General features: G+C 35.4%; 1 protein-coding gene across 1 annotated transcript; it reads right to left on the bottom strand.

Annotated features, from left to right (window-relative positions):
* Window positions 1–873: 873 nt before the first annotated feature.
* On the bottom strand, window positions 874–26985 carry NAD-ME (NAD-dependent malic enzyme 62 kDa isoform, mitochondrial-like). Its single transcript, NM_001288349.1, is given in 19 exon segments — window positions 874–1290; window positions 4467–4581; window positions 5742–5804; window positions 5909–5980; window positions 6089–6143; window positions 9047–9133; window positions 9209–9281; window positions 9829–9894; window positions 10655–10768; window positions 12436–12547; window positions 14720–14826; window positions 15508–15591; window positions 15676–15779; window positions 16764–16824; window positions 17483–17611; window positions 18478–18645; window positions 22937–23055; window positions 23583–23679; window positions 26778–26985. Coding segments are annotated over 19 exon segments (1881 nt in total). The 5' UTR covers window positions 26958–26985; the 3' UTR covers window positions 874–1215.
* Window positions 26986–27909: the final 924 nt, after the last annotated feature.

Raw genomic sequence — 27909 nt, 5'->3', positions numbered from 1 at the left:
TTTAAGCTCATTTTTCCGTAATGCACCCTCAAAATAAGCATGTGAAAATTTATTTAGCCAATTTTTTATTTTATTTTTCTCTTTTTTTCTTCCCCATTTTTTTCAGCCATTACCTCCCATTATTTCCCAAACTTGAAGTCCTTAACGAGTACTCTCAAACTATATATATCTCTTATTTTTTTTAAAATCATTTGTAATTTCTTTCCATATCACTTGTAACAATATCTCATATGTCAAGCGGTTCGAAAAATAAAATATTAATGTGTGAACTAGAGTACGAAGTACAAACTCCAAAAAATTAAATTTAGAAAAATTAGGCAGCTTGTGCATCCAACAGAAATCAAACCTATAAACTGAAGATAGCATTCGCGGCCCAAGTTGCACAGTCCAATTCCACTGGGCTATCTCTCTTCTTTGGCTCAAAATTAGTATATATACAAAAATATTAAAAATCTATCCTATATATATAGTGTAATATTTTGCCAAGGGGAAGATCCTGAATTTGAGACTTTCTACACCAAAAATATTCTCTTAAACGAAGGTATTCGCGCTTGGATGGCGGCTCAAGATCAGCCTCATGAAAACCTTATATTCCCTGAGGAGGTTCTACGTTGACACCCATGTAGGTCCGCCCCTTTAAGCTCCATAAATTTACAATGAAATGACTCTTGTCCTTCCAATTCTACTATAACTAAAGAGACCACTGAAGCTCAAATTTGAATCGAAAAATTCAACCTCCATTGATGAAGTACTAAAATTTATCCCGTTTTGTTTAGTAGTAATAATTTTTGAGGAAACTATGTGAATACTAGTCATCCCTTTATTGTACAAGTCAAATAGAGTACAGAGAACTATCAGAACTTCACAAACACTTTTACACAACATCTACATCACAGAGCAATTTATAGTACATTTGTGCAGCAACAGCCCGTAAGACTACATCGTCTGCGTTGACGAAGCTCAAAATCAGAATTGAAAGGAGAAGAGGATTTATTCACTTTTACAGACAACCAATTTATGGACTACTCAATAAAAGCTATAATATCAAGAAGTCATCAGCCAATCAAATGTTGAAGAATGGGATATTACTGGATGTTAAATTTAACATGATCCCATCATGTCACAAAATGTCCATGATCGTATTTGATCCATCACGCCCTTGCTGATGTTGCGAGAAACATGAAAAGATGAAGCTTTGCAAGCAGCTATAGATGATCATTCTTTCTTGTAAACCAGTGTTGGATAATCCGGACTCCACATATTGTTCTCCACGAACTCAGATATTTGTGCCTGCAATAGAGTTCCACCAATTAAAGTAACCAAGTTTTGAAATAATATTAATGTAGGCAATTTCTACAACCAACAGAACAAACTACTTGAATGATCAAAAAAGGTTTAGGTTTTCCCAAGTGGTAGTGCAATAACATTCTGAGAAGCTACAAGAAGTATCGCATCAGCGGGAAACCTTGAGAAATGACGGAACATGGTAATCCTAAAAAAGGAGAGCCAAACCAGTTTCAAGGTCTATCAATCTGAATGGATGAAGGAGAGAGAATGCCTTAGGAGGGCAACCTTGTTATTTCAATTTCTCTCAGGAAGTAAGAAACAAAGTAGCACCTACAATAATGAGCATATGGCTGGAAGAGGATATTTTTTATGATGATTATGCTAGCTAAAAAGTTTTTTGTTCATTTTCTAGAATTATAAAAGATGTAAATTGTAAGAGAGTTTTCAAGATCCCATTATGGTATAACACTTCAGCCAGCTTCTAAATATTGAGGTGATCTTCTGCCAAAGGCGTTTCTGTAAATATACAGAATGACCTTTTATGAAGCAGGTAATATGTGCAATAGCTCGTCGAACATATCTCTGTAGTGTAGCGTACTAGTGAGTTCTAGCTTCATGCTTGAGTCTCTTTTTTGCAGATCCTTTTAATGTCCCCGTGAGAGTTGCATCATCTGGTAACTGAAATGCTCTACTTCAGATTTTAGTTCTTTTGTGCTTCATTCTTTTATGCACAGTAATACAACAGGACTCATACACTGCTTATACAGTTCCCTTTAACCTTAATCGACTGTTATGTTTCTCTATTTCATTTCATACTACAGATCCTTGCTTCTTCTCTAAATATTATCATAGAACCGAAAATTCAAACTCAAGCTAACTAGTAGAAATCAATCAATTTATTAGACCTTGTTAGAAGTCCCTCATCAGTTAAGGGATGGATAATTTGTATCCTTAGATGGTCATGAGCAGTTCTCACCTCGCAAGCTCTTTTGGAGTTGGGTTAGCCCCAAGACCCATTTCTTAACATAGTATAGGAGTACAGACCCATCCCGGTCCATGGTTTACCCGATGTTGTCTCCCATATTATATTGTCCATGCTCCACATTTCAAAGTCTTGGGCGTGCAGAGGATGGGGATGAGTGGAACCAGAAGTCCCACATTGGTTGTGTGATAGATAATTGGTATCCTTATATGGTATTAGGCAATTCTCGCGCCTTGTGAACTAGCTTTTGGGATCGGCTGTTTGAATTCTCTATATCTTGTTATATTCAGCACCATTCCAATATTAAAATTATCTTCCTTATGAGGAAAATAGGTTCTCTCACACTTACTCTTGAGTCAGATTAGAAATCTAATTGTAGATTTGGACTCGTAGGGTTATGAGTAACTCGAAAACATAATTTATTTTGGAATTTGATCACGACACACAGGGTTGACCTTTTTGGGTTGACTTTGCTTCGACAGAGCTATCAAATATGGAATCGACATACATGGATTCATCTAACCTCATAGAGTATTCTTTTGAGTAGATCAAGCTTATTCGAGGATTCAGAGTGAGGAAAGGTGGTTTGAGAAGGTTAAGAGTTGCTTCAGATTGAGGTAAGATAAGGCTTTGACCTCAATGAGGGAATTTCCCCAAATTAATAATGTTTTATGTACTATGTATATGCAAGTACCATATATGTAAGATGACAAGAGATAAGAGGGTACCGGGGTTATGATTGTTATACGGGATATAAGATATTGTTGTCATACATGCTTTATATGTTCTTTCTATATCATCACTACTTTAAGCATTATATCATGCTATATTTTTCATGCTAATTTAACATTATGAGTTATGTGCATGTTTGATTACATGTTTAGTCGTTAGTCATGCATTGTATGATACTTTGTAATTGCATACTTGATTTTACACTTAGATGCCACTATGACACATCCGTATGATATGATAAGGCATGTGAGCTGTCCGTGCGCTTGTACAGGCAGGATCATTGTGCTGCATCACTCGGGTCACTTGGGCAGCGATGCAGTGTACACATAGGATTATTGCACTGGAAGCACTGGTGTTGAGTAAAGGACTACAGATCAAATCTTTATCATACATCCACAATTTCCGACTCGTGTATCTGTGCATATCTTAATATGCTACATCTGTGCATATATTAATATGCTATACTTGTGCATACTTCATTATGATGTTATGTGCTTTACTTTTGTTCAGATTATAATATTATTGCAGGTTATTTAAGTGGGTATTTTTAGACCAATCCTCCTCACTACCTTGTTGGGGCGGCCGATGATACTTACAGGATAAGAGGTGGTGAACTTGTGCTTACATTTGCTGCACTTTTTGAGCCGTTTCTGACCCTAGTACCATCAGAGCTCAGGAGCAGGTCCAAGAGTACTTGGACACTGTTGGGGAGAGCTGTTAGGCCTATTCCACAGCATCTTGGAGTTCTCCCCCTATCTTGTTTCATTACTGTTTTCCTTCAGACAGTATTTGTAATTTGACACCGATGTATTATTATTCCATAAGACACTCATGACTTGTGACACCAGTCTTTGGGGGTTATTTTAGACCTTTCCACACTGCATTGGTTTTAAACTTATGTCCTTGTGCTGATTTCCTGCTTTCAAACTTAGTTATGCCATTTTAGGTAACATAATAACATTGGGTTGCATGATTATCGGGTTAGCCTAACAAGTATGGTTTAGGTACCATCGTGGCTTAGGCAAATTGGTCAGTGACTCGGACAATCCAATTTTAATTTTGTATGTTAAATCTCTATCTATCATTGCCATTATACTAGAAAAAAATGAACTTAGGATATCCAAATTGCCTGCATTTATGCACCACAATCTCATTTCACAATCATTCTTCATATGCCTTTATTCTTATGGGAGCTAAACTTGCATTCTATCTTAATTCTAGCCTATTACGAAATCCTTTATGCTTCCAGTGGGTTCAAATTTAGTTGAATCCCTTGCCAATTCCATCAACTATAACACATGCAAATAGCACATACTTCATCCTATATGCCATTGGTTAGTTCATCCAATAACTGAGTTAACTAATTACATAGTCCAAAAAAGTCACCCACGCAAAGACAGCTATGGAAACTCTTTTGTATCTCCAAAGTAACTGGTACATAGAAAGATCCATAAAGTAAAAATACCTCATCAAGTTTCCGTAACTCTCGGCTGTCCATTTCACGGTATCCTTCAGCCAGATCCTCTTCTATAGCTTCTTTCACCACAGCTGCAGCCACCTCCTTTGTTATATCGCGTATCCTGTGATGAAAATAGATCATTCACTATGTTAGCAACAATGTAAATCTGAAGCATATAGAGCAATGACATCTTAGTGATGCATTTCAAAATGTAAAATGATTTCTTTTTTTTTTTTTTGATAACCGAGAAATCCGTCAGTGACCCGCCCTTTGGACCAATCACAGCCTTCTAAACTCGGTGGATAATGGGCCCGCCCCTCTACCCTTCTCCACTTAAATACCGGGCTTCGCTTTGCATGGTGTGGGGCTTGAACCTGCGACCTAAGCCACAAATCCTCCACCTTTTGCCACTCGAGCTAGGCCTTGGGGGCAAATGTAAAATGATTCTTAAGACACAGAACTAGATCTAAGAAGGTTGAGGAAGTCTGGAGCTTTGTATGACATATTTACTTATATCAAGAGGGTTTCACTGGGAATTTAGCAGATCCTCAGGCTGGTCCCAACTTGAGACAAGTTTCTTATTGGTCTCCAACTAAAGAAATTCAGGTGCATTGTCTCTGAAATTGAATTTTCTTATTTTTCTGAAATTTTATTTTTGTATCTTGTAGTGGAAAGCAACTTCTGAGTCAAACTGAGAAAATTTATATTCCTTATCTATTTTTAGACGGCAGTAAATATGACATATGAATTGATCTGAAAGTTCCCTGCAGTAAATGTTTAATTTTGCTGCTAGGAACTGATTGAGATAGAAAGAATAACAGCAGAAGCAAAACATATGAGCAGATTTTGCTCCCACATATCTTTTTTTAAATGTAAATGACATTCCACAATTTACGTTCCAACAGCTATATAAAAGGCGAGGGCATGAGACGATGTATTTTGTCTACCACGGGCGAGACGTAAGACCCACTGATATAAGCCCAAGGTGTGGGCATAAGTCCTGTGAATTTTGTTTTGTATTGGTTTTTAGTTGAATAAGGAAATAACCACAGGTACTGACATTAGTTATATTTTTTATAGTAAAAGTTTATCCTATTTTATTACTTCCGAGTTAAACTCAACAATTTCTTTTACTAGTCTCACAGTTGCACTTCGTAGATCAAAGAAGCCACCCCCAACCCTGCATAAATCTTTTTTTTTCTTTTTTTTTGGGGGGGGGGGTTATGCAAGTTGTCCCCTTGTAAACCTGTAAAATAGTTCCCTAATACTCCTAAGGCATACCTGGATATCGAAGGGTATATAATCCCCTTGAGTACCTCCTCCTCTGTAATATATGCAGCCAAACTGTAAAATCCACACTGTAGTTAGAAAATAGAAGTAGAAGCTACTCATGTGCTATAAATCAATAGACTTGGAAACTTTACTAAAGCATCGAAAAAGGGAAGTACCACTCAGCTGCAGCCTGTAACATGCCATCTGAAACGATTCTAGATCCAGACAGAAGAGTACCAAGTCCTATTCTGAAGCATGTACGGAATATATTGTTAGGAGGAAAGAAAGTCAATAGTAAAGAGAGTATAGAAGAGCATAGACTAGCTATCTTAAACTTTGGACATTTGGAGTCTAACCCAGGAAAAAGGAACATGTTGTTTGCTTGGTTGCAGTGTCCAACATGACCGTTTCCTGCAAAATTCACATGCAGATAAAACATTGTCAACCCAAATATTATCAATTTATCTTGTATGCCTTTATCTATACCAATATCAAGTTTTCCAAACTTTCCTCTACAAGATTTTTCTTTCTTTTTTTTGTTGGCTAAACATGATTTGAAGACCATGATTCTTTTTTTCCTTGTCAAAAGTAAGAAGAAATTATTCAAATGTTACACAGTAATTCTTTTTCCATATAAACAGCAGTAAAATGAATATCAGAAAAGTGGACTGCAACATTTACCCTATCCTACTAGCATTTTTCTCATATGAGAGAGAGAATAAAAGAAACACAGTGAAACTCTAAACTAAAATTCAAGCTAATCGTAGAGGATTAGTTTCCCAAATATATTGCAATTTTATTGTATCTCCCAACCCAAGTTAGGGAAGTCCCTGTCTTAAATGTTGAATAACGTTAAGATAAAACTTGGTTATGTTCCAATTTAGTCTTGGCACAAGCATGCTTAGATTTCAAACCACTTAGAGAACATATATATTAAAATCCTATGCACTTAAAATTACTTACAAAATACTTATTTCCTTAATTAGTGCATGACTAAACTAAAGTAGTATATGTCATAAACAAGATATTGGATCAACTTTAAAATATTAAACTCACAATAAATAGAATTAGTCAATTAATTATATTCATGACGATAACATAGTAGCATGAATTTTTATTTTATACCTAAACACTACTCCCTCATTCTATATTATGTCAACTCTCTTTCCTTATTAGTATGTCTGAAAAGATAGGCACCTTTTCTATACTTAGAAATTATTTAAGCTTACATCCCATCCCCTTTTGACTTGTTGGAACCCCACTAGATAAAAAACTACTCTATATTTTATTAGGAGGGGAAAGAAGAAGGGTTGTGTGGAACACTTACCACCTATCATTTTAACTGTTGGTAGTTACGGAAATGTTCATATTTTGCATATATTAAGCTTATATGTCAAAAGTTCTTGTTTTATAAACCTTTTTTTTGATAAGGTAAAGGTTTATTGACTAAGTACCTTCTTGTGAGAAATATATGAGAAGAATATTATTAAATTGTTTTTGAGTCTACATTATTACATAAAAACCCTATTTATATACACTATAATACAGTCCTTTATCAAGTAGGAAACTATATACTATTTTTATTCCTATTACTATTCATATTCCTATTCTAAGTAGGATTGTATATACCTATTTCTATTCAAACACTCTCCCTCAAGCTGGTGCATACAAGTCATATGTACCTAGATTGTTACAAATTCAATTAATACGAGGAACGATGAGAGGCTTGGTGAGATATTTGCAAGTTGATCACTCGACTTCACAAAATTGACATTCAATCTCAACATGCTTAATCTTCTCATGAAATACTGGATTAAATGTATAATGTCAGTCAATCTCAATGTGTTTGGTCTTCTCATGAAATAGTAATCGACATACAAGGCTGCTAAGCTCCCCCTAAGCAACAAAATTAGGTGGTTGCTCCATATAGACTTCTTCACAATGCAGCGGTCGTCGGAAAGTGCTCAAAATCCAGTATAAAATATATGGATCACGTTGGAATCAATAGGTGAGTCAATATTAAACAAGAAAGTCTCTGAAAAACTGGTCGGAACATGCTCATACGCCGGAGTATTAGATTTGATGGCTGAAAGCGGTCACAATCTAAGAAATAAAAGTATATGGGTAGGGTCGGTATGATGGCACGACCCTACTGAAAAATAGAAATTAAATGGGTAGGGTCGGATTGCCAGCACGACCCTACTGAAAAAGAGAAATTATATGGGTAGATTCGAAATGATGGCACGACACTACACAAATAAGAAATTAGTCACCGGATAAAATGGTGCTACAGAATTCAGATATGAAAAAGTAATCACCGAAAAGATGGCACGGTGCTACACAAATTGAATATGAAAAAGTAGTCACCGAAAATATGGCACAGTGCTACACAAATAAGATATGAGAAAGTAGTCACCGAAAGGATGGCACGCTGCTACACAAATTAGAAATGAGAAGGTAGTCACCAAAAGGATGGCACGATGCTACACAAATTAGATATGGATGTCACGGCGCTACACAAATTAGATATGAAAAAGTAGTCACCATAAAGATGGCTCAGTGCTACACAAACACTGACGGATATAGGATTGACACAAACAATCCTAGAAAGTCACTGAAAATTGACGCATGGTGACCTGTCAGATTGAGTTTTCTTCCCCAGAATATGGGGTTCATGCATATATATTGGCCCTACTTTTGTTAACATAGCCATTGGCCAGACGGGTGGCATATATGGGTCACAGTCGCCCGCCAACAACGGAAGCTCTTTGATTCTCTACCAAGATCGTAGAGGCTCTGATACCATGTGAGATATATATGAGAAGAATATTATTGAATTGTTTTCATGTCTACATTATTACATAGAATCCCTATTTATAGACACTATAATACAATCCTTTACAAAGTAGGAAACTATATATTATTCCTATTCCTATTCTAAGTAGGATTGTATATACCTATTTGAGTATTTCTATTATAACAGGTACCAAAACCAAAAGTTACAAAAGACTGCTGGGAATATCCATACAGTCAATTACAACATCTCCCTAACAGCTCCAAAAACTCCATATATTGTCCTTTTTTTAAATTAACTACCCGCCCAGTCAACAATCATCACATAAAATGGAACGAGGGAGTATTACAGTTTACATAAAATTACTATTTTGTAATTGCTATCTATGTATAATACTTGCATGCAAACCAGTACTCCAAATGTTACTAACCAAAAGCAGAAAAGTATGAAAACTCTATCAAGACAGAGGAACTCAAAAGAATGATAGCAGATTTTAGAACCAATTTGTTACTAGACATACCAAGATCCACATCCTTGAATGGGCTTCCACTTGCAAATATAATGTTCTCACCGAGAATAGAAAATGCTTCCTCAGGGGTGCATTCAGCTATTAATGAAGAAAAACAGTGAATGAGAATGTTATCAACCTCAAAAACCTTGTATGTTCTCAATTAGTATATACCATTTCTCGTTGGGTTTGACATTGGAAAAATTGCAGGCCGGGTTGAAGTTGAATGCTTAAGGGCTTCCAGTACCTGAAATATTCACATTTCACAATTTCTCAAAACCTCGTATGTTTTCAATTAGTATATGTCATTCTCCTTTTCTTTCCCTGTGTAAGTAATGTTTAAAGCAGCTCTCATTTTGTCCAGTCTACGGATGCCAAACCACAAGCCAACTTTAATACCTAATGAGAATCCTTAAACTGGCCTGATTCTCTCTTTTTTAGTTTCCAAATGTCATCCAAGAAATAGAGAGATCGGTTTCAGCTAGAGATACATGGAGTGTTTGATGATCATAAACACTTACAAACAATGTTAAGTGAGGTACTTTTTTGTTAAGTAAATTTGGGCAAACATTGTTAAATCATGATATAGATTGTGACAAAAACGCTAGTATCATGTTAAGTAAATTTGGAGAAGCATGTTGCTTCTTATCAGTGTTAGAATGCTGAATCATAAATCTCGCTAAAATTTATCACGCAAGATTTTATGTTCTCGTTGCGGCCACAAATATAGGAAACTAGTGTATATATTTATGTAGCTAAAAGAGATTCAAATTATCAATTTCTATATGCCATACCTCTTTTGAAAACAAGCCTCCACAAGCAGATAAACCAAGAAGTACATCTGGCTTCACTTCGCGTACCTGATTGGAATCAATACATTGTAATATGTGTCATACTAATAGTACATGGCAAAGAATATATGGGATATTTCACTCATGAATCAATGCATTTCTTGGTATATAAGCTTCTATCTCTATACTCTCCATCTCATACCTAACTTTCTCTCTCTTCAGCTCTGTTATGGCTCTCACAATGGAAAAGACGAGCCTTCCAGAAAACAGTTGATTGGCAACATGATTCAAAGGTAAGTCACAACCTCATAATTACCTACATTTTCTCTATTTTGTAGAATGCTTTCACACTTTTAGTTTATGGAAGATTTTATTGCATCAAAATCTATGTTCTGTTTTTCATGTTGGACAAGTTCATAGCACCACTATTCAGGCAAACTGTCAAATCTAAAGATCTAATATATCTTGGCTGGCCTTATCAGAGTTAATCCATCATCATATTATTTCCACTAATCTGACCAATTAGTTTCTATTACCCCACTAACTTAATTAGTTGCATTTGAACACAACTGCAATTTCTTATTTTTGCCTTGGGCAACATTTCCTTGAGATTTCAAATGTTTATCTGATGGCTGAAACAGTCGTTAAGTGAACATTTTCTTTTCATCTAAATTTACTTAACGAATATTCACAGTAAGCAATTGAGAAATTATGAAAACTTTTGAGTCCTACACTAAGATGAGACAGAGTGACAGACCATAAAAGCCCCGATTCTTAAATAAAAATGAGAAAGGCAGTTTTCACTCATGAAAGGATAAAGGTCAATTACCACTTCCGCGAGAGTTGCACCTTCACTTAGACCTTGACGTTCAATCTCTTTGATCTTTCTGGCAAACGGCCGAGCATCGGGATCAACATTTTCACGTGCCTCAGTAATTAATCCCTAGATACATTTGTTAAACACCCATCAATAATTATGTCATAATTAAACCCACCTAATACATTTCACTTCCCCAAATAATTTCATATCCACCGAGGAATATAGAAAAGCAAAAGAAGTCCAGACTAACATTTACAATATCATTATACTGTAGCCATTGGATCAGACTACTTCGACAATCTAAGCTAGAGAAGAGAAAGAAACACATTAAATGCATTTAAGGCACAACCAAAGTCTAAATTGAAAACTGCTCACAGGCAACAAGCATGTCAGCACTTTTCAGGACCTTGCTTGTTGCATTGACCCTTATAATTTCTGCCAAAAGAGGCTGATACTAAATATGCTGTATAACCCTATAATTACTCACTATTCGTCAAATTTCTACCTGATAAGTGATATTCCACTCTGTTGCTGTATCTGTACTTTCTTTCCCATTTTTCTACGCAATACCTAAACCACCACCAGATTTTTTACTTGTTCACAGGACTTATGCTCTCACTTATATCTGTATGCATTGGGCTCTGGATCAGCATTGGCAAAGGTGTGCATAGAAAAGCACCAAGGATTGATAAGGTTCGAGTGTAAGGCATAATTCAAGCCTGACCATTAGTGAAGCACGACGTAATGAAGAAACAAATGAAAATTATTTGAATGATGCAAAAAAAGTTGCTGTAAATACAAGAAACAACTATATGGATATTTGAATTGAAAAAAATACCACTAAGTGAAATAAATGAAGTAAAATAATGTAACTAAGCCCAAAATCATTTTAAACTTCTGATTCAGACACAAATTTGAAATCTTAAGTTCATAATAGAGGATAAATGCTAGTTTTCTTATACTCACTTTGTTTCAATTATCTTTCTTTCCGTTTTAGTCTGTTTTAAAACAATGCCACATTCTATGTTTAGTAACCATTTAATTCCAACATCTCTCACCTGGCATGTTTAAGACCACGCGCATTTTGGTACATTACTACATTATACATATCTTTAGTTTAAAGACCACAAGATTTAAAAGTCTCACTTACTTTCCTAAATTTCGTGCCTAGTCAAAGGGAGTAGTAAATTTATAATTTTGATTTATATAGTCAGTAGCAAATTCATTCATTACATTCGCTAACAAAATATGTCCCTTTGTTGACAATATTCATTGTTTGATAAAATCATCTTTCAAAATAGAGCTTTTGGGTGATAAGACGTCTCAAAGTAGCTTGGTGTCTTTATGCCCACACTGACGCACCTGCACCACCTAAACTAAGCAAAACATCGACCATGTGCTGCACCTGCCTTCAAGACTTGGGCACAAGTCTTAACACTGCAGTGGACAGGAGTTTTATAACAAAATACAAGCAATAGTGAAAACTATCATTTCTACTATTTCCTTTTCAATGGTTAGACAACATTTTCAAAAGTTAAATGCACTTAAAAAGAACGAAGATTTTATGAAAACTATCATTTCTACTATTCGTAAAAAAAAAAAGATCATGAAAACAAGATAAAAGGAAAGGTAAATATTCTCTAAGACAGTTATGAACAGGTACTAACCCGGCAATAAGAAAAAGATAACAAGAATGTCATTGACAGAAGGAAGAAAAAATAACAAAAAAATGTCATACTGCTCGATTGAAGCATAGTTTTGAGTCAAAAGGTTGTTGAGGGGATGCTTACCTTGGCATCAACCACCCAGAACTGACTCCTTGCACTTTCAAAAGCAATTTCAGTATTCCCTAGCATTCTTGCCATTGTCTTCCTAGCAGCATTAAGAACCCCTATTCCTGCACTGCACTACCAAAAGATTTAAAATATAGAAACCTTAAAGATTTACCGTAATGCAAAAGGCTCAAAAAGTCTCTCGTGCAGATAGAAAGAAATTTAAGATTTAAAAATAAGGAAAAGAAGCCACTCAAGTCTCGTTTTCCAACTTCACTGTTCACTCTGCATGATAAAAATTATGTCCCAATCAAATGGTATTTCTTGCAGCCTACTGCTAGGTAAAGTTTAAGGGTGAGTAATTAGGACTGAAATTGAAGATCAAGATTATGAAATAATTTATTGAAGATGGTCTATTAATATCTCATAATTAATTACTTTTAGTATTTAGTGTGCGAAGTCAATCTACATAAAGTGAATTGGTCCTTAAAGAACCCCCAAACGACTGCCATCCGAGTAACAGTCCAGGTCCAACTGTCAAGGTAGTGTACTTTGGGCCTAAGCCCACATGAATTTATCCTATGGGTTTTAACCCAAAAGACGCCTCAACAGTTGATTTTGAACTCATTCTTATAAGGTTCCTAACTTTTTCAATCATTCTGATTCGCCTGAGGTGTAATGTGCACCTAAACATCATAGGCTTGCCTTCTGTCTTGGGCAATTTGCTTTGACGACAGAACCATGCTTGTCTATCAGCGCGAATTGGATGTTCGGGCCTAGCATACCAAGTTCTTTAAGTCATAGCTCATAGAGATATAGACTCTCAAAAGTTACAAACTTACTAATGTCAAAACAGTCATATTTCAGATTAATAAACAAGAGCTAACATTAGGTTAGAATATAGTCCACAATGATATGTCAAAAAGGCAGGCATCGGTCTTTCTGTTTATTCATTAAGAAGTAAAATGGACTCAAGTAAAATTGGAGGCAGTGCAAACCCATGAATGCTAGCACTTCAATGATTCTGACATCACATAGCAGGATGATATAGGTCTCAACCTGGATTTCCATCTACAGGGTACATCTAGCAGCATATAATTTGGATCAACTTATAAACTCTAGAAAAGGAAGAAAGGATGAGATGTTTCAAATGTTCCAACTAGTATTTTGGCTGCATAAAAGAGCTCCTCAATACAGATTTCCACCTGGAGAACAAGGCACCTTAAGAAAGCTCTAAGGAAACAAAAGGAGGAAAAGCTCAGTGCACCAAATGTCTTAAATAGTATTCTACTCGTTTATTAGAGTGCTCCAGATTAATTAAATGAATGTGGTCACCTTGTATGCTCTTGGACAATTTTCATTTCATGAGCTACTTATTTTTTATTTTATTTTATGAAGATCATTTCATGAGCTAGTTATTGTGGCTATGTTAGGCCCAATGTCTACCTTCTATAACATGGCATCAGAGCAGACTCATCCCTATTATTAGTTGACACAATATTGAGCCGCATTTTCTGCTGTCCACATTCCAAATGTCCTGCCCTAGGTGTACAAGAAGGTGTTAAGTTTTCCACTTGGTTGAGGGAATGGTGGTGGTCTCCTTATATGGTCTTGGTTAATCCTCACCACATGAGCTAGCTTTAGGGCTCGTTTGGTTGGAGAACAAGTTATCCCAGGATTGTTATCTCACCCTCAATGTGGAATAAAAATAACACTACAATCCCGGGATAATTAATCCCGGGACAAGTTATCCAGCGATTTTATCCCAACTAAACATGAGATAAACCCATCCTAAAATTAATTCCGGGATTAGTTATCCCTTATCTCTCGTACTAAATGAGCCCTTAGGGTTGAATTCAACCAAAGGTCCATTTTTTTTTAACAGAGTCAAACTCTCCATCCTCCCCACTTCCCGATGTATGTGTTAGTGTGTGTCCCCCGCCCCTCAAATAACTCATATGAAATGGAAAGCAGCAATAATTCAACTCAACATGGGACCATATTCCTTTTAAGTATCACACCGGACATCTTCTACCATAACTAACCATTCAACCAGTAATGCAAAGACTGAATAACCAAATCTACTATACTTAATCGAACAGTATTTCTAGGATTCAGGGCAATAAGATATGGACAACAGGATTGGAGTGACTTGGAACATGGAAAGAATTGTACATTAATGCAATACAGAAAGAATGAAGCATATGAACAACGAAACAGTTCTTGTATAATGGCATGCTAATAACTCGAGTAAGAAATTATACGGTGCAGTGAGAGGAAAAGAACAGTTTACTAGTCTAACCTTCCAGCACCCGCCACCACAATCTTCATTTTTGGGAAATCAATCATTGGTCTTCCCTGTGCTCTTACTGCTCCCAGAAGACCAGCAATAGCAACTCCTGCAGTTCCCTGAGTAAAAAACAAAATTGTACCACACTTGTAACACAAAACTTGGTTAAACAATGAAGAGCACAGAAACTTTAAGGAACTCCAGTAAGGAATTCTATCTGATCTGAAGATAAGAGCAGATGCATATAAGAATAATATATTACGGCTCTAAATTTCATGAGGAAAAAAGAAAAATGACTTGAGAAAATCAGGATACTGGAAGCAAAATGTCTCATTGAGAGTAAGAAACACCCATCACAAACAAAAAGGCCAATAATGTACCAAAAGATGGATACAATTTGTCATCTCAAGTCCTAGAGTTCCTCCGTTTTCTGGCATCCAAGAACAAGCAAATGTTGTGGAAGTATGGCCATGTAAAGCAAACATGAATATCATAATTATTGAGTAAACTTTGCACTCTCTCTAGACAACAAGAGATGAGACACGTGGGGTGAATGCACATAATTTCTTTTCTCCCCACAAGGTTTGCAGATACATAACAAGTAGATGCCTTGAATATTTTACAGATGTTTGTACCAGCTTAATCTTTTGCTTCATTCGATTTATGAGTAAATCAATATCCCTAATCCTAAGAATGTCAATAAGTAAGGTCAACAACTTTTATTATTCACTCGTTTATAATCGTAATCATATTTTTCCAAACACCAAAATACTTTGGCAATGACTGATAAAGTTATTTACCTGGACATCATCATTAAACATTCTGTAGTTGTTTCTATAACGCTGCAACAGCTTAAAGGCCCACTTGCTTTGAAAATCTTCAAACTGTTAATTTAAGGGCAATACAAACTTAGTGTGAAATTAGTTAGGAGAATGAAGAAAAGAGCTCAAATGAACCATGGGAAGTACCTGCACAATCACATGGGGCCAACGAGTAAAAACAGCCTCCATAAATTCATCAATTACTTCAATATACTCCTCTCTGTCAAGCCGATGATCTTGCAGTCCTAAATCTATGAGCATGAAAAAGGAATATCCTCAAAGTAAGAATGAGAGAGATAACCTGAATCAATAGGCATTACTAGTAGCAAGCTAAATATGACCGAGTGACTATTGATATCAAAAAACGATCTAACACATTCGAGATTCCGAAAGGTAGTGAGCAATGATAGCAATCATTTATATCAGGGATAACAGTAGTTGCAATAAGAAATTTCAACAATCTACAGTATCCACATAGATAAACTTAAAAGAGTATGAAAACAGGATGTTTGAATAAGTACTCAACAACAGCATACCAGTATAATCCCACAGGTAGGGTTTGGGGAGGGTAGAGTATACACAGGCTTTACCCCTACCTCATGGAGGTATAGAAGCAAGTTCCGAAAAACCCTCAGCTCAAATAACACATATCAAAGACAATAGAAAAGAAAAATACAGAATCAAAGAGGACATAGTAAATAATAAGGAAAGCATAGCATTCGTAGAAAAGGAATAACAACAACAGCCAAATAACGCAATAATCAAAGGACAAGGAACTACAAGAATAATGCTACTACTACTGGTAAGGAAGGAGAAACAGGACTAAGGAGGATATATCAAGAGCAAGTACATCTATCAAGCAATGACCAAAATTTTTAGCTTGGTTAGATCAGAACAAATGCTAAGCATCTGCTAGGCAAAGTTCATATGCGCTTGTATTTTGGAAGTTACTTTTATAATACATGGATTTGTGCAACTCCAAATGCCAGGTATACACAACATAAAATCCCATTTAACCGCACACTTCAATGAGTAGTATGATCATGCCTTCCGTTAAGATATTAAAAACAACTGTGTTAATATATACCTATTCATTCAGGTAAACAAAGATGCATAAACAGGGACATATTCCAGAACCTAAAGAGAACATAATGTAGTAGTTGGTTTGTATTGATTTGATCATTGGAGAACTATATGTGAATTAACATCAACCGTGATAAAGAATAAGTACTCACATAAAGGGTCTTTCAAGAGATTCTCATTGTCAGTTCCAACATCAATCATTACAGGCAGTACCTATTGGAAACAGGAAAAGGAATCAGTAAATTTATAAAGAATGCTAAAGACGAGAGTTAAGTACAAAAACATGGATGTATGAGAAACTAAAAATGGCAAGAGAAACCATATCATAAGGAATTACAGACATCTGATGCCTCACATCAGCAATGTCAGAAATAAGTTGATCCACTAAAACGTAGCTTCTACAATAAGAAAACCATTAAAGACTACTACTATTCACTAGATATGACACAATACTTCAATTTTTAAAAGAATAAAAGAACCATAATAGAAAGTTATAAAGCGCTTGACATGGTATCTCTTCATTTTCATTCATTTCCTAAAGCAAGCAAAGCTATAAATGCTTCAAGAGTCACTGACAATTGCATCAACCCTTTGTAACAAATAAAACTTCTCAAATAAAGAGAAAGAAAATCTCTTGAAAAACAAATACTTTATCTATTTCCTCTTTCCATCACTTCCCATAAGTAAATTTTTTTCCCTTTTTCCCGTGTCCTTTTATTTGTTTTAGTGCTAACTACATGAAAGCAACCTTATTTATCTAGCAATATGAAGAGGCAACATGGAGCAAGATTTATTTGTTTTAGTGCTTACTACATGAAAGCAACCTTATTCATCAAGCAATATGAAATGGCAACATGGAGCAAGATTATACTCTTTGAGGGTTGATCCCAGCAGCAGCCACATACAGATCCAGCTTCCCAATTGCAATACCAATTCCCTGAATTCCGAGATCTCCAAGACCCAATATTCTACTTCCATCAGTTACAACAATCATGTCAACCTACATTGCAACTCCAGCTATGAAATGCACTTTCATTGTTGAGTGTTGATATATAAAATAACTTATCAGAAGAAAAAGAAGAAAAGTAGTTACGCACTAACATAATGGAGAAGCAGTAGAATCATCCATGCTAGTGAACAAGATCAAAGTCAAAAGGAAGAGTTAACTATCTTGTGAGATAGTTACTATAAAATAACTATCAGAAGGAAAAAAAAAGAAGCAATTACACACAAACAGAATGGAGAAGCAGTAAAATCATCCATGCTAGTGAACAAGATCAAAGTCAAAAGGAAGAGTTAACTATCTCACAAGACCAGTTACAACTCAAAGTGAATTTATCCTCTTTTTTATCTTTTTTTCCCTTTTTGAGGGATGGGTGGGAACTGTAAAGGATAAGTCAATTGATAGTATTGCAATGAAACTGTATATATGTTCATTTTTCTTGATAAGGGTCACAAGATCTTCATTTTTCTCCATTTGTGTTGGCGGTAGGCTGTTTCGACGAAAAACTTCTATTTGACATATAATGTTTACCTAATACTATGCAAAAGCAAATTAATGTGCTGCATAGTGTTATGATCTAATCAATTTGACATGTTCTGTTCATCTAAAAATCAACTGAACTGCTCAGTAATTGCAGAGCACCCGCACGATTACTTTACTGTTTTCTTCAGCCCTTTTATAAGCAAAAATTCAAAACAATATGCATCTGTATGTATCGAGGAAGATATTGAAGTACAAATGATCTGTACAAGGTAACTAAGAGCAGTTCACATCAGTTTAGTAGGAAATACCAAAATATTCAAATGTCTTCCCAGAGTAACAAGTAAAGCTTTACATATAGATTGGTTCATATATACACAAACCTGATCAGCTGGCCAATTGTAAACCATTGACATCATTTCCCCACGATCTTCGGCACTGAAGTACATGCCCCTCGGACGTCTGAACAATCCACTGTACTTCTGGCAAACAAGACCAACTGTAGGAGTATACACTATGGGTGCATATTCCTCAATATTTTCCATTAGAACCTGCCACAGTAAGGAAAAACTCTCATCCATAGGTCCTCATATACAAATTTTTGATAACAAACCAATATAAATTAACTAAATGTTGCTTCACCTAATAAATTGAATTAATGATAAATTATCTAACATGATATATTGAATTTTGCTCATTAATTAATCATCTTTTATAATGGACATTAAGAATATGCCTAACTCTCACCTTTGAAGAACAACGGAGCATAGTTGCAAACTTCTTTTTTTTAAATAAATAGATGCAAACTTACTAGGTGTGTAAAGTTAAGTTTTCCCTTGTGCCTTCCTCCTTTTTGTCTTTCATATTAAAAGCATGTTCACAACTTCAATTTTTTAGGAGAAAAATTGTCGGCAAAGAAACGACGTCTGCACCATAAACAAAATAAGTTCTTTTGGTTTTGAAAACCTCAGTGTCGTATTGGGGAGAGGTGATTAGACAGGACATGGTGCAGCACCAGCTTTCCGAGGACATGACCTTAGATAGGAAGTTATGGAGATCACGGATTAGGGTAGAAGGTCATTTCCTAGCAGGAAATAGTGGTGCACTGTATCTTTTTCCCGATATTTATTTTTTTACCAGAAGTAATAGCATTTGTCTAGAGAGTTGGCCTATCTCACAACTTTTGTTACTCGTTATTTGTTATGCTTCAGTTATCACATAAGTTGGTTATGGTAGTTGCCCCTCTTTGGTATGTTATGTTATGTTGTCCTTGTTAGTTTCTATGTCCTCTTTACTTCTATATTTTTCTATTAGCTGCTTTGATGTTCGCTACTCTTACCAAGGGTCTTCCGTAAACAGCCTAGTTGTAAGGTTTGTGTACACTCTACCCTCTCTAGATCCCCTTTTTGGGAATTGGGACTATACTGGGAGGTTGTTGTTGTTGGTTTGGGGAACTTCAATGTCATGCCAAAAGTTCTATTACACTTTTTTAGAACACCAAATATGTACTTTGATTACTTCTTCTTGTTTAATTATGTTATCCATATTCTTTCACAACAATTTTCATATGACGTATATCATATGTACTACTTGCCGCATGGGACACACGCGCAACACATGTGTCCAAAACTAGTATGTATATGTATATATATATATATATATATATATATATAAATGTGTTGTATATGACACCTCTCTTTCCCATTTCTTCTCTCCTGTGGTTAATTTAGTAAATTCGATACTTTTGAAACAAGTTATATAATGATACGTACTAATAAAACTCAAAGAGAAATTTATTGAATTCAAATATTAGCGTATGACTTCTATGAAAAATCTTGTCATTTTAAATAAGAATAAGAGTTTTTCAACTAGATCTGTGTTTTTGCCTAGATTTGAGAGACCAATTTTTTTGCTGAAATACAACGTGCTCTACTAACATGTAGTTTAACCAAAGAAAAGAAAAAGAAAGATAAAGTGTGAGATAGTTGGTCTACGAACTTGTCCGGTTAGGTGAAGAGGGTATGTTAACACTTTCTTCATCGGAGTTATTTCATAAAGACTTGTCAAGGTAGGGAAGAAAATAAGGAAAGGGGAGGGGATTAACAAGCACACTTGAAGAGTGCAATACAACGAAGAGTTGTGTGTGTGTTCATTAAGGAAAAATCGATCCCAAAATGAATTTATTGATTTTCTCTCAATTGGTTAGATCGTAGGTGCAATGATATACTTTACGGACGAGGTCTATGATTCAAGTCCAGCATGACCTAATTGCACCGCAAAAAAGAAGAAGAAACATTTGACTACTCCACTTGGCTAATAAAAGAAATGTTATTTACATTTTACTTTTAGGCAAAATAAGTCATTATTTTATTTTATTTAAAATATTAAAGTAAATTAAACACCCGATATAGACACTTTGTATTTTAAAATCAAATGCCTACGCTCTCTATATACGAAAATCCTGCTCTTATACCGCTATGATGTTATTCATTCTCTAAAAAAAAAGAAATCTTATATAATAAAAACTTTGCACAAATAAAACTTCATATAGCTAAGTATAATTAAAATAATCTCGAGAGGTTGAGGTACGATGAAGGTTATTTTTCGTCTGTTTGTGATGTCCGTACATTACACATGTATGCAACCCACCAATATTGCCTTTAGCCTCCCATAAATCACTAACCCTGCTCTCACTTTGACACCCTCCTTCTCTCTCATTCTTTGGGTTTACAACATGCCTTACCTTAAGGTACTCTTCTTTTCAATCTCATGTTATTTTCTTCTTTCTTTTTCTTGATATCGCAAGTTCCTTTCTTTTGGGGAATTAAAAATTGGAGTGTTTTGGTCTAATTTTGTTACAGGTTCTTTATGCTAATTATTTCTGATGAATATTGGAAAATGGGTATTTTCCCTCTCTATCACTTATATTTTCTTGCTCATTTTTTTTTCTTCTTCTAAAATGGCACTGGCAAGGCACAAGGTCTTAGAGAGCACAACAATCTTTATGCTAAGCATTTCTAATAAATTGCCACCAAATCTCAGTAGGGGGGTTCCTTTTTAATTTGATGCACCTTTTTTGCTGGTGATCACAATTTTGTTAAATGTGATGTTCTTTTTGGTGATTAGTGTTAGCTTTTTCCTATTTTTTTGGCAAATTCTTTTTTTCGTTTCTATTACATGTCAGAAATTTTATTTGATTTTTGCTCATGCATGTTGGAAATAGACATCTTGATGTATGATTTTTAATAGTTGGCTAAAATCTTCTTCTTTTTTTTGAACTTGAATAGTTGGCTAAAATCTTTTTCCCTCATCAATATTGATATACATTGTGTTGTGACAAAATGTTTGATGATGTGCCTAACCTGAAAAAGAATTAGAGATAACATGACTAATTAGATTTAGTGAGGGAGAGAAATAAAATTAATCATCTTCCATTATTTCCAATTCTTAAGAGATTCTTTCCCGATCAAAAGCAAACTCATTTACCCATCATTTTTTCCCCATCCTATTATTTTCTTAACTTTTTTTCTATACAGCGAACTTTAATGTTGCTTTTAATTTCTATTTTCTATGAGCTCTAATATGAGCATTAAAAAAAATATTGAAATCCGAACACCAGAGCTCGCCAGACTTTGGAGTAGCAGTGGAACTCGCAAGGGAAAGAGGAAAAAAAGGAGGAGAGAGAGGAGGTGTGTTCGATTTTAATTTTTCTAATGAAAGGACAGAGAAGTCCCATTTTAAGTGAGATGGTGAGGGTATTTTAGGTAAATGAAAAATGGGGGCATTGCTAACCAACTACCTTCAAATAGTAGGTTAGCAAGACCTTATATATATATATATATATGTAAAGAGAGAGAGACAAAAAAAATAAAGGCTTCTATACAAAAGAGACAGAGACATATCCTACATAACCCCATTAGAGGCCATATCTGAACAAAACTGAAGATTTTTGATGGCTTATGTAATGGGAAATGGTCCTGCTTGGTATCAGACGCTTTGGGATTTTAAAAAATCAGGATGACAGATCTTAAAAAGGACACATGGGCGCTGAAAGACACGAAATTCTTAAGAGCAAGTATTTTGTATTTCCTAGGCAACAGTCAATTCCACGGTAAGAGAAAGAATGCCACACATAGCTTGTAGCTTGCTGCTTTCTTTTTCTTTAGGGGGCGATAGTTACTAAAAAGAAGGTGGGTATTGTCACAGTGCAAGAGACATGTCCGACTGAGATTTGCAAACCGAAGCACTTTAGGGGTCGTTTAGTTCACATACTAGATATGCGGGTCTTATGTAGGGATTGTGTATGCAGGAAATAATAATGAAGGAATTATATAAGGTGAATAATAATACAGAGGTTGTTATGTGGTGAAAAGTAAGTATCCCATGAAATTAGTTGAGGTGCGCGCAAGTGGCCCGAACACCACGGTTATCCAAAAGAAAAACAATTAATACATGAACAGTTATAAAGGGATTACTTATTTTAAGGGTACTTTTGTCTTAAAATACTTTTATCTCCGCAATGCTAATAAATGTACTTTTATTTCATATTGACACATAAAATAATACATAGATTCCCGCATAATTCAATGTTCTTATCATGTAATACCGCCAATCAAGTGTCGGATTAGTTATGCGGGAATGATTTTACTATGACCAACCAAAGACTGCATTAAATATGTGTGGATTACTTTCGAAATTCCTCCAACCAAACATTGTAAATTTTATACAGAAATTTATATTGGAATTATTTTTCCTAATCCCTCCAACAAAAGACCCCTTAATGTCATCATAGAGCATCACAAGACAATGTAGTGCTGTTAAAAGACAAGTTCAATTACTCACCTTGTAGTACAAAGTCTCATTTCTATCGTGCAAGCGATTAAGTATGCGCCACTTGGCCAAAACATATGGGTCAGATGGACCATCTCTAGCTTGTACTTCAAGCCTCTTCAAGTCAGCCACTGTTACATGCAGAAAAAGTTTTAAAATTGGCAATGTAAGTAAATGAACTCAAAAAAAGCGCACTTCTTGGGGGGGGGAATGCCTACATGATTAAAACTCTGAATTTGTTGCTTTAAGGATTCAAATTTCAGGAAAAGAATTGGTCTTTAGTTTCAGAAAAAAAAAAAGAATTGGTGAGCTTTAACAATTCAAATTTTGAAGAAGGAAAAAAAAAACTGTAAATGGATCCATTACTTGGAATTGACAAGGGGAGAAAGTATATCCCGCTAATAAAAGTGAGAAACTATCAAGGCGTATAAGAAGAAAAAAAAAGCCGGAAATATCCACTGTTAAAATTCACATGATCCTGAAAATCTCCAATTTGTGAAGAAAACTACAAATTTCTTCTCAAACTCAAAAAAATGAATACTAAAAGGTTGCGAGGAAGTATCTATTCATTACAACTCTCAGATGCTAAAGTGTCACAGATTTTGACTTTGAAGATAGCCCAAATTTGATAGCAATTAAATTGTGGATAGAGACTTACTGAACCGTGCAATTTGTTGTTCAAAAGACATCACGTTTGGAGGCAGTAAACCACGAATGTGAAGACGATCACGTTCAGTAAATGAGAATGCTGTTCCCTAAAATTCATACATATTATTATGAAACTTGACTTCAGTATATTCCAGTGTCCACATGAAGTTCACAATATGAAATAGTTTAAGGCAAGAAAATGCTTATCGCACGATGCTTACCAGCACGAGTGATCAGGATAGGCTGCATTATCCACATTTCTATACACAATTTTGCCAGTTAATACTCCAATTCAAGCACTTAAAAACAGAAGATGAATTGTTTAAAATGAAACAAACTGATGAAGGGTGTAAAGCTGTCCCCTTGTCAAATACTATCCACTAGAAAGAAAAGGTGATTTAAAGCTTTTCTTCAGAGATATACTTTTGCTAGCTACACCGGGTCAAGTTAAACAGTAATCTCTTCTCTTTCTTCTTTAGGGGGGGCAGTAGTCTCCTTATATCGTTTTCAACAATCGACCCCTCAAGAGCTAGCTTTCGGGATTTAGTTAGGCACAAGGCCTATTTCTTCATATACTTCAATCAAAAACTACGAAACTAGGAACGCATTTTGGTGGTACTGAAGACAAAAACAAGGATGTTTTCATAATATGGACTATTAGTTGAGGATTGGATATCACGCTCATCAATTACAGACAGCTAAACTTCATACCTTTTTGAAGTAGTGTACCAAAACTCGCCTTTAGTTTAATCTTTGTGAGTAGACTGTAACATAAGTTCTAAACTATTGTATCTCATTCTTTTCGTATTATTGTCTATTTTAGGATCTTATGATGAAACAAATACCCCAGACCCTACTTGTGGGATTATACTGGGTACGTTGTTGTGGTATGACGAAGCAAATTATTAGTACAAGACATTATCTAATGGTCTCTACATCCTTGAAGATTGGTGGTCTCGATATGTTGTATGTTCTAGAGTCATGTCTCCATTTGAAGCAGATAGTAAGTTGGAACATCCTTTTTTGATGAAGGTCAGTTGGAACATCCTTAACTGTCTACTTTTTTTTTGAACATTGGTAAAGTTGTATTCTTCAGCATTAAGGACATGCTGGCCACCTTCAAAATTTACAGCCCTAAGCGAAATTACAAGCTCCCTATTAATTCTATAATTTGATCTACATCTTCTATGCAAAGTTGTTTACACCAAAAAAGTAAAGATACCAAACAATTCCATTTTACTTTGTGAATGGAATTAGATCTATCTTCAAAACATCTCCCATTTCTTTCCTTCCACACTGACCACCATATGCATGATGGTATTAGCTTCCACCACTTCTACTTTTAAGAAGCTTTGACCTGTTGTTTCATAATATTTCTTCATTGGAATGTGAGTTGTGTCGGTACAAAATATCACCATAGCTCGATAGGTCCTAGAGTTAATAAACGAAGAGAGTCTGTTTGGCTTGGCTCATTCTGATATGACCATGTCATGTTGTGTCCAAAATTGGGTTTAAGTATTTTCTAACCTTTGTGGATGATTTTTTATCGAATGACTTGGGGTTACTTTATGAAAAAATTATCCCAAGTATATTCCCAATTTTGTGCTTATTGTGTTGAAGTTAAATCCCAATTTAATACTATTGTGCACATACTAAAGAGTGAGAGTATATGTCAGAATCATTTAAGTTCGACATGAGACAACACGTGATTCTCCACCAACCATCTCGTGTTGATACACCCTCTCAAATCGGAACTGTTGAGCCTAAAATAGCCTTTGCATGAGACAACTTGCACTTCCACTCCAAACAAAGGTTCCTAAATAATTTTGGGTCGATGCAGTCTTTACGACTTGTTTAATTAATCTCATGCCATCTACCAAGCTTACTTATGGTAAGGAGCATGACAACTACCCAATGAGTTGAGCAAACTTTATAACATTACAAAGAACTTCAGGACATTAATTATGGCTGCCCAAACAATACATATGGTATTAGAGTTAAGACTCATCGATTCAAGTTGTTGTGTAATTCAATGTTGGATCCCCGTGTTTACATTATCCACGCTTCAGTTGTCCGGTCCTAGGCGTACAGGGGAAGGGGGAGGATGGGAAGTTAAGTCTCACATGGTTAGGGCATGGACTGTTATCTCCTTATATCATCTTCAACAATCCACCCTCAAGAACTAGCTTTCGGGATTGAGTTAAACACAAGGTCCATTTTTTCACATACATTAATCAAAAACTACGAAATCAGGAATGCATTTTGTTGGTACTGAAACGGAAGTTTTCACAATATGGACTACTCCCTGAGGATTGGATATCACTCTCAACAAATACTGATAGCTAAAGTTTATAGCTTGCTGGAATAGTGTACTTTTAGGTCAATAGTCGAAAGTCAGTAAGCTATAACCACTGCCCCCTTCCCTGATGTGAATTCATTGGCCTACTTTAATCTATTATTTATTTGTTGAGGGTTCGCATAGATTGCACAAAACAAACACCAGTGGAAAGGGGCGGCACGAATTATCTAACTATTGGTTCTTGTTTCATCACTTTCATATTGATTTCAGGATTTAATTTTCTTATAATTAAACCCAAAGTAGACCTCACGTTCCTAAATTTGCATTCACTAGTGCATAGAGGAATTCCACTCTGTAGTGCACAACTATAATTAACAATTTGCAAGTGTCCAAGGGAATAACTGAGTGGTCGAGGCATAGCACTGGGAGTCCCAATTTGAGTCCCAACTTGTGTGGTCATCGAATCCAACCTTGGTGGGCAAAATTGCTCAGTACATGTGCTTCTATGTTAAAGCAAGTTTCCCCATAGATTAGTTTAGCTGCACATAAACTGCTCACTCATAAAATGAATAATAGCAATCTGCCGATCATAAGACTTCAATATCAAATAAATTTGCTTAACAAAAGAGATCACAAATTTCCAATTACAACAAACTCTTTCTTTTCTAGATTGAGGGTTGAGGAGGTGAAATGAAACCTCACATAGCCAACCAACTGAGAGCTACTAAAATTACCACAATAACAAAAAAAAAATCAACTAACAAAACAAAAGAACATTTCTACTGATCTTTCAATAATTCATTTACATAACCAAATAATGAGAATATCAATTCAAGTTATAGAGCCAAAAGTACACAACGATCTGGTAAATTCACGTTCAAAAAAAAAACATGAAAATTGAATTACCTTGTTAAACCATGGATCGTGAAGAATATCATGACTCCGCTTGTGAACAATGGTGGGACGGTGACCTTCCGTTGTAGTAAAATTTCTTGAAGAAGATGAATTCACAGCAGCAGCAACTCTTTGGTGTAAACGCCTCAGAAGAGTTGAGGAAAGTCGCATTTGATTGGAAAAATTCGCCATTTTTCTGGATCGAAGAAAGACAGTGAAGAATGGAGATCAAGGGAAAGTGAAACTTGTTAATAAACCTATAAATAAATAATCACGACATTCGATGTAGAGTTTTCACAGTGAAAGAAACGGGAAAAGTTCAGTGGCCGGAAAAGCTGAAACTAGTGGTAATAATTGATTAATTCCTTGCATTTTTGTGACTAATTTTGTCGGCTGAATTCCATTGACAAAAGAGTGTGAAAGTCAAGCATGTTTAGACCCGGCTCATTTATGACACTACTACATGCCCGGTCATACTGTCTTTAATCGTATGTCTCATGTTATGTCTTTTATCAAGACATGAAATCACGATAGTAAATCTCAAAAAATATCGTATACACCTTTTGTTGTATATTAATATGTTTATAATTACTTTAGTTATTTTTGGATTCCCTCTTCAATGCTCGAGTTGGAGAGGGGGATTCAAAAAATTCAGGTGCTTTCAAATACCATTCTTACTTGGAAGGATATTAGTTGAGTGAAATACTGGAAGCCAATAAATTTATGGTATTGTTTGGACCTCTCCTAGTCTATTATCTCATTTTATCTGAATTCCTATGTTTCCTTTTTTGTCTTGTACGCCTAAGATGACTTTCTCTACCTCGGGAACGATAAATATAGAGCTAACTTTGACATACAAGAGGAGCATAGTTGTCATTTTTGCATTTAGGGAGACTTTTTTCTCTTCCATTTCAATACGGACAAAGAAGAGGTTAAAGAAAAGCTATAACAAGTCAAGGGACAATGAAGGGATCACTCGCATCGAAATCTCCACGACCCGTTCTCGCTTCCATGATTAAGAAATCGTGATTGTGACCATCAACAAAAAAGAAGAAGGAGAAGAAGAAAAATTAATTAATGAGTCGAAGGGAACAGAACGACCAGCTAAATATCCATCCATGCCAAGGTGCTATTTCTATTAGTT

This window comes from Solanum tuberosum, unplaced genomic scaffold (assembly GCF_000226075.1).
Source record: "Solanum tuberosum cultivar DM 1-3 516 R44 unplaced genomic scaffold, SolTub_3.0 scf00147, whole genome shotgun sequence".
In the NCBI taxonomy this organism is placed as follows: Eukaryota; Viridiplantae; Streptophyta; class Magnoliopsida; order Solanales; family Solanaceae; genus Solanum; species Solanum tuberosum.
Note: the sequence above shows the minus strand (reverse complement) of the source record. Positions and strands in the feature narration are given on the sequence as shown.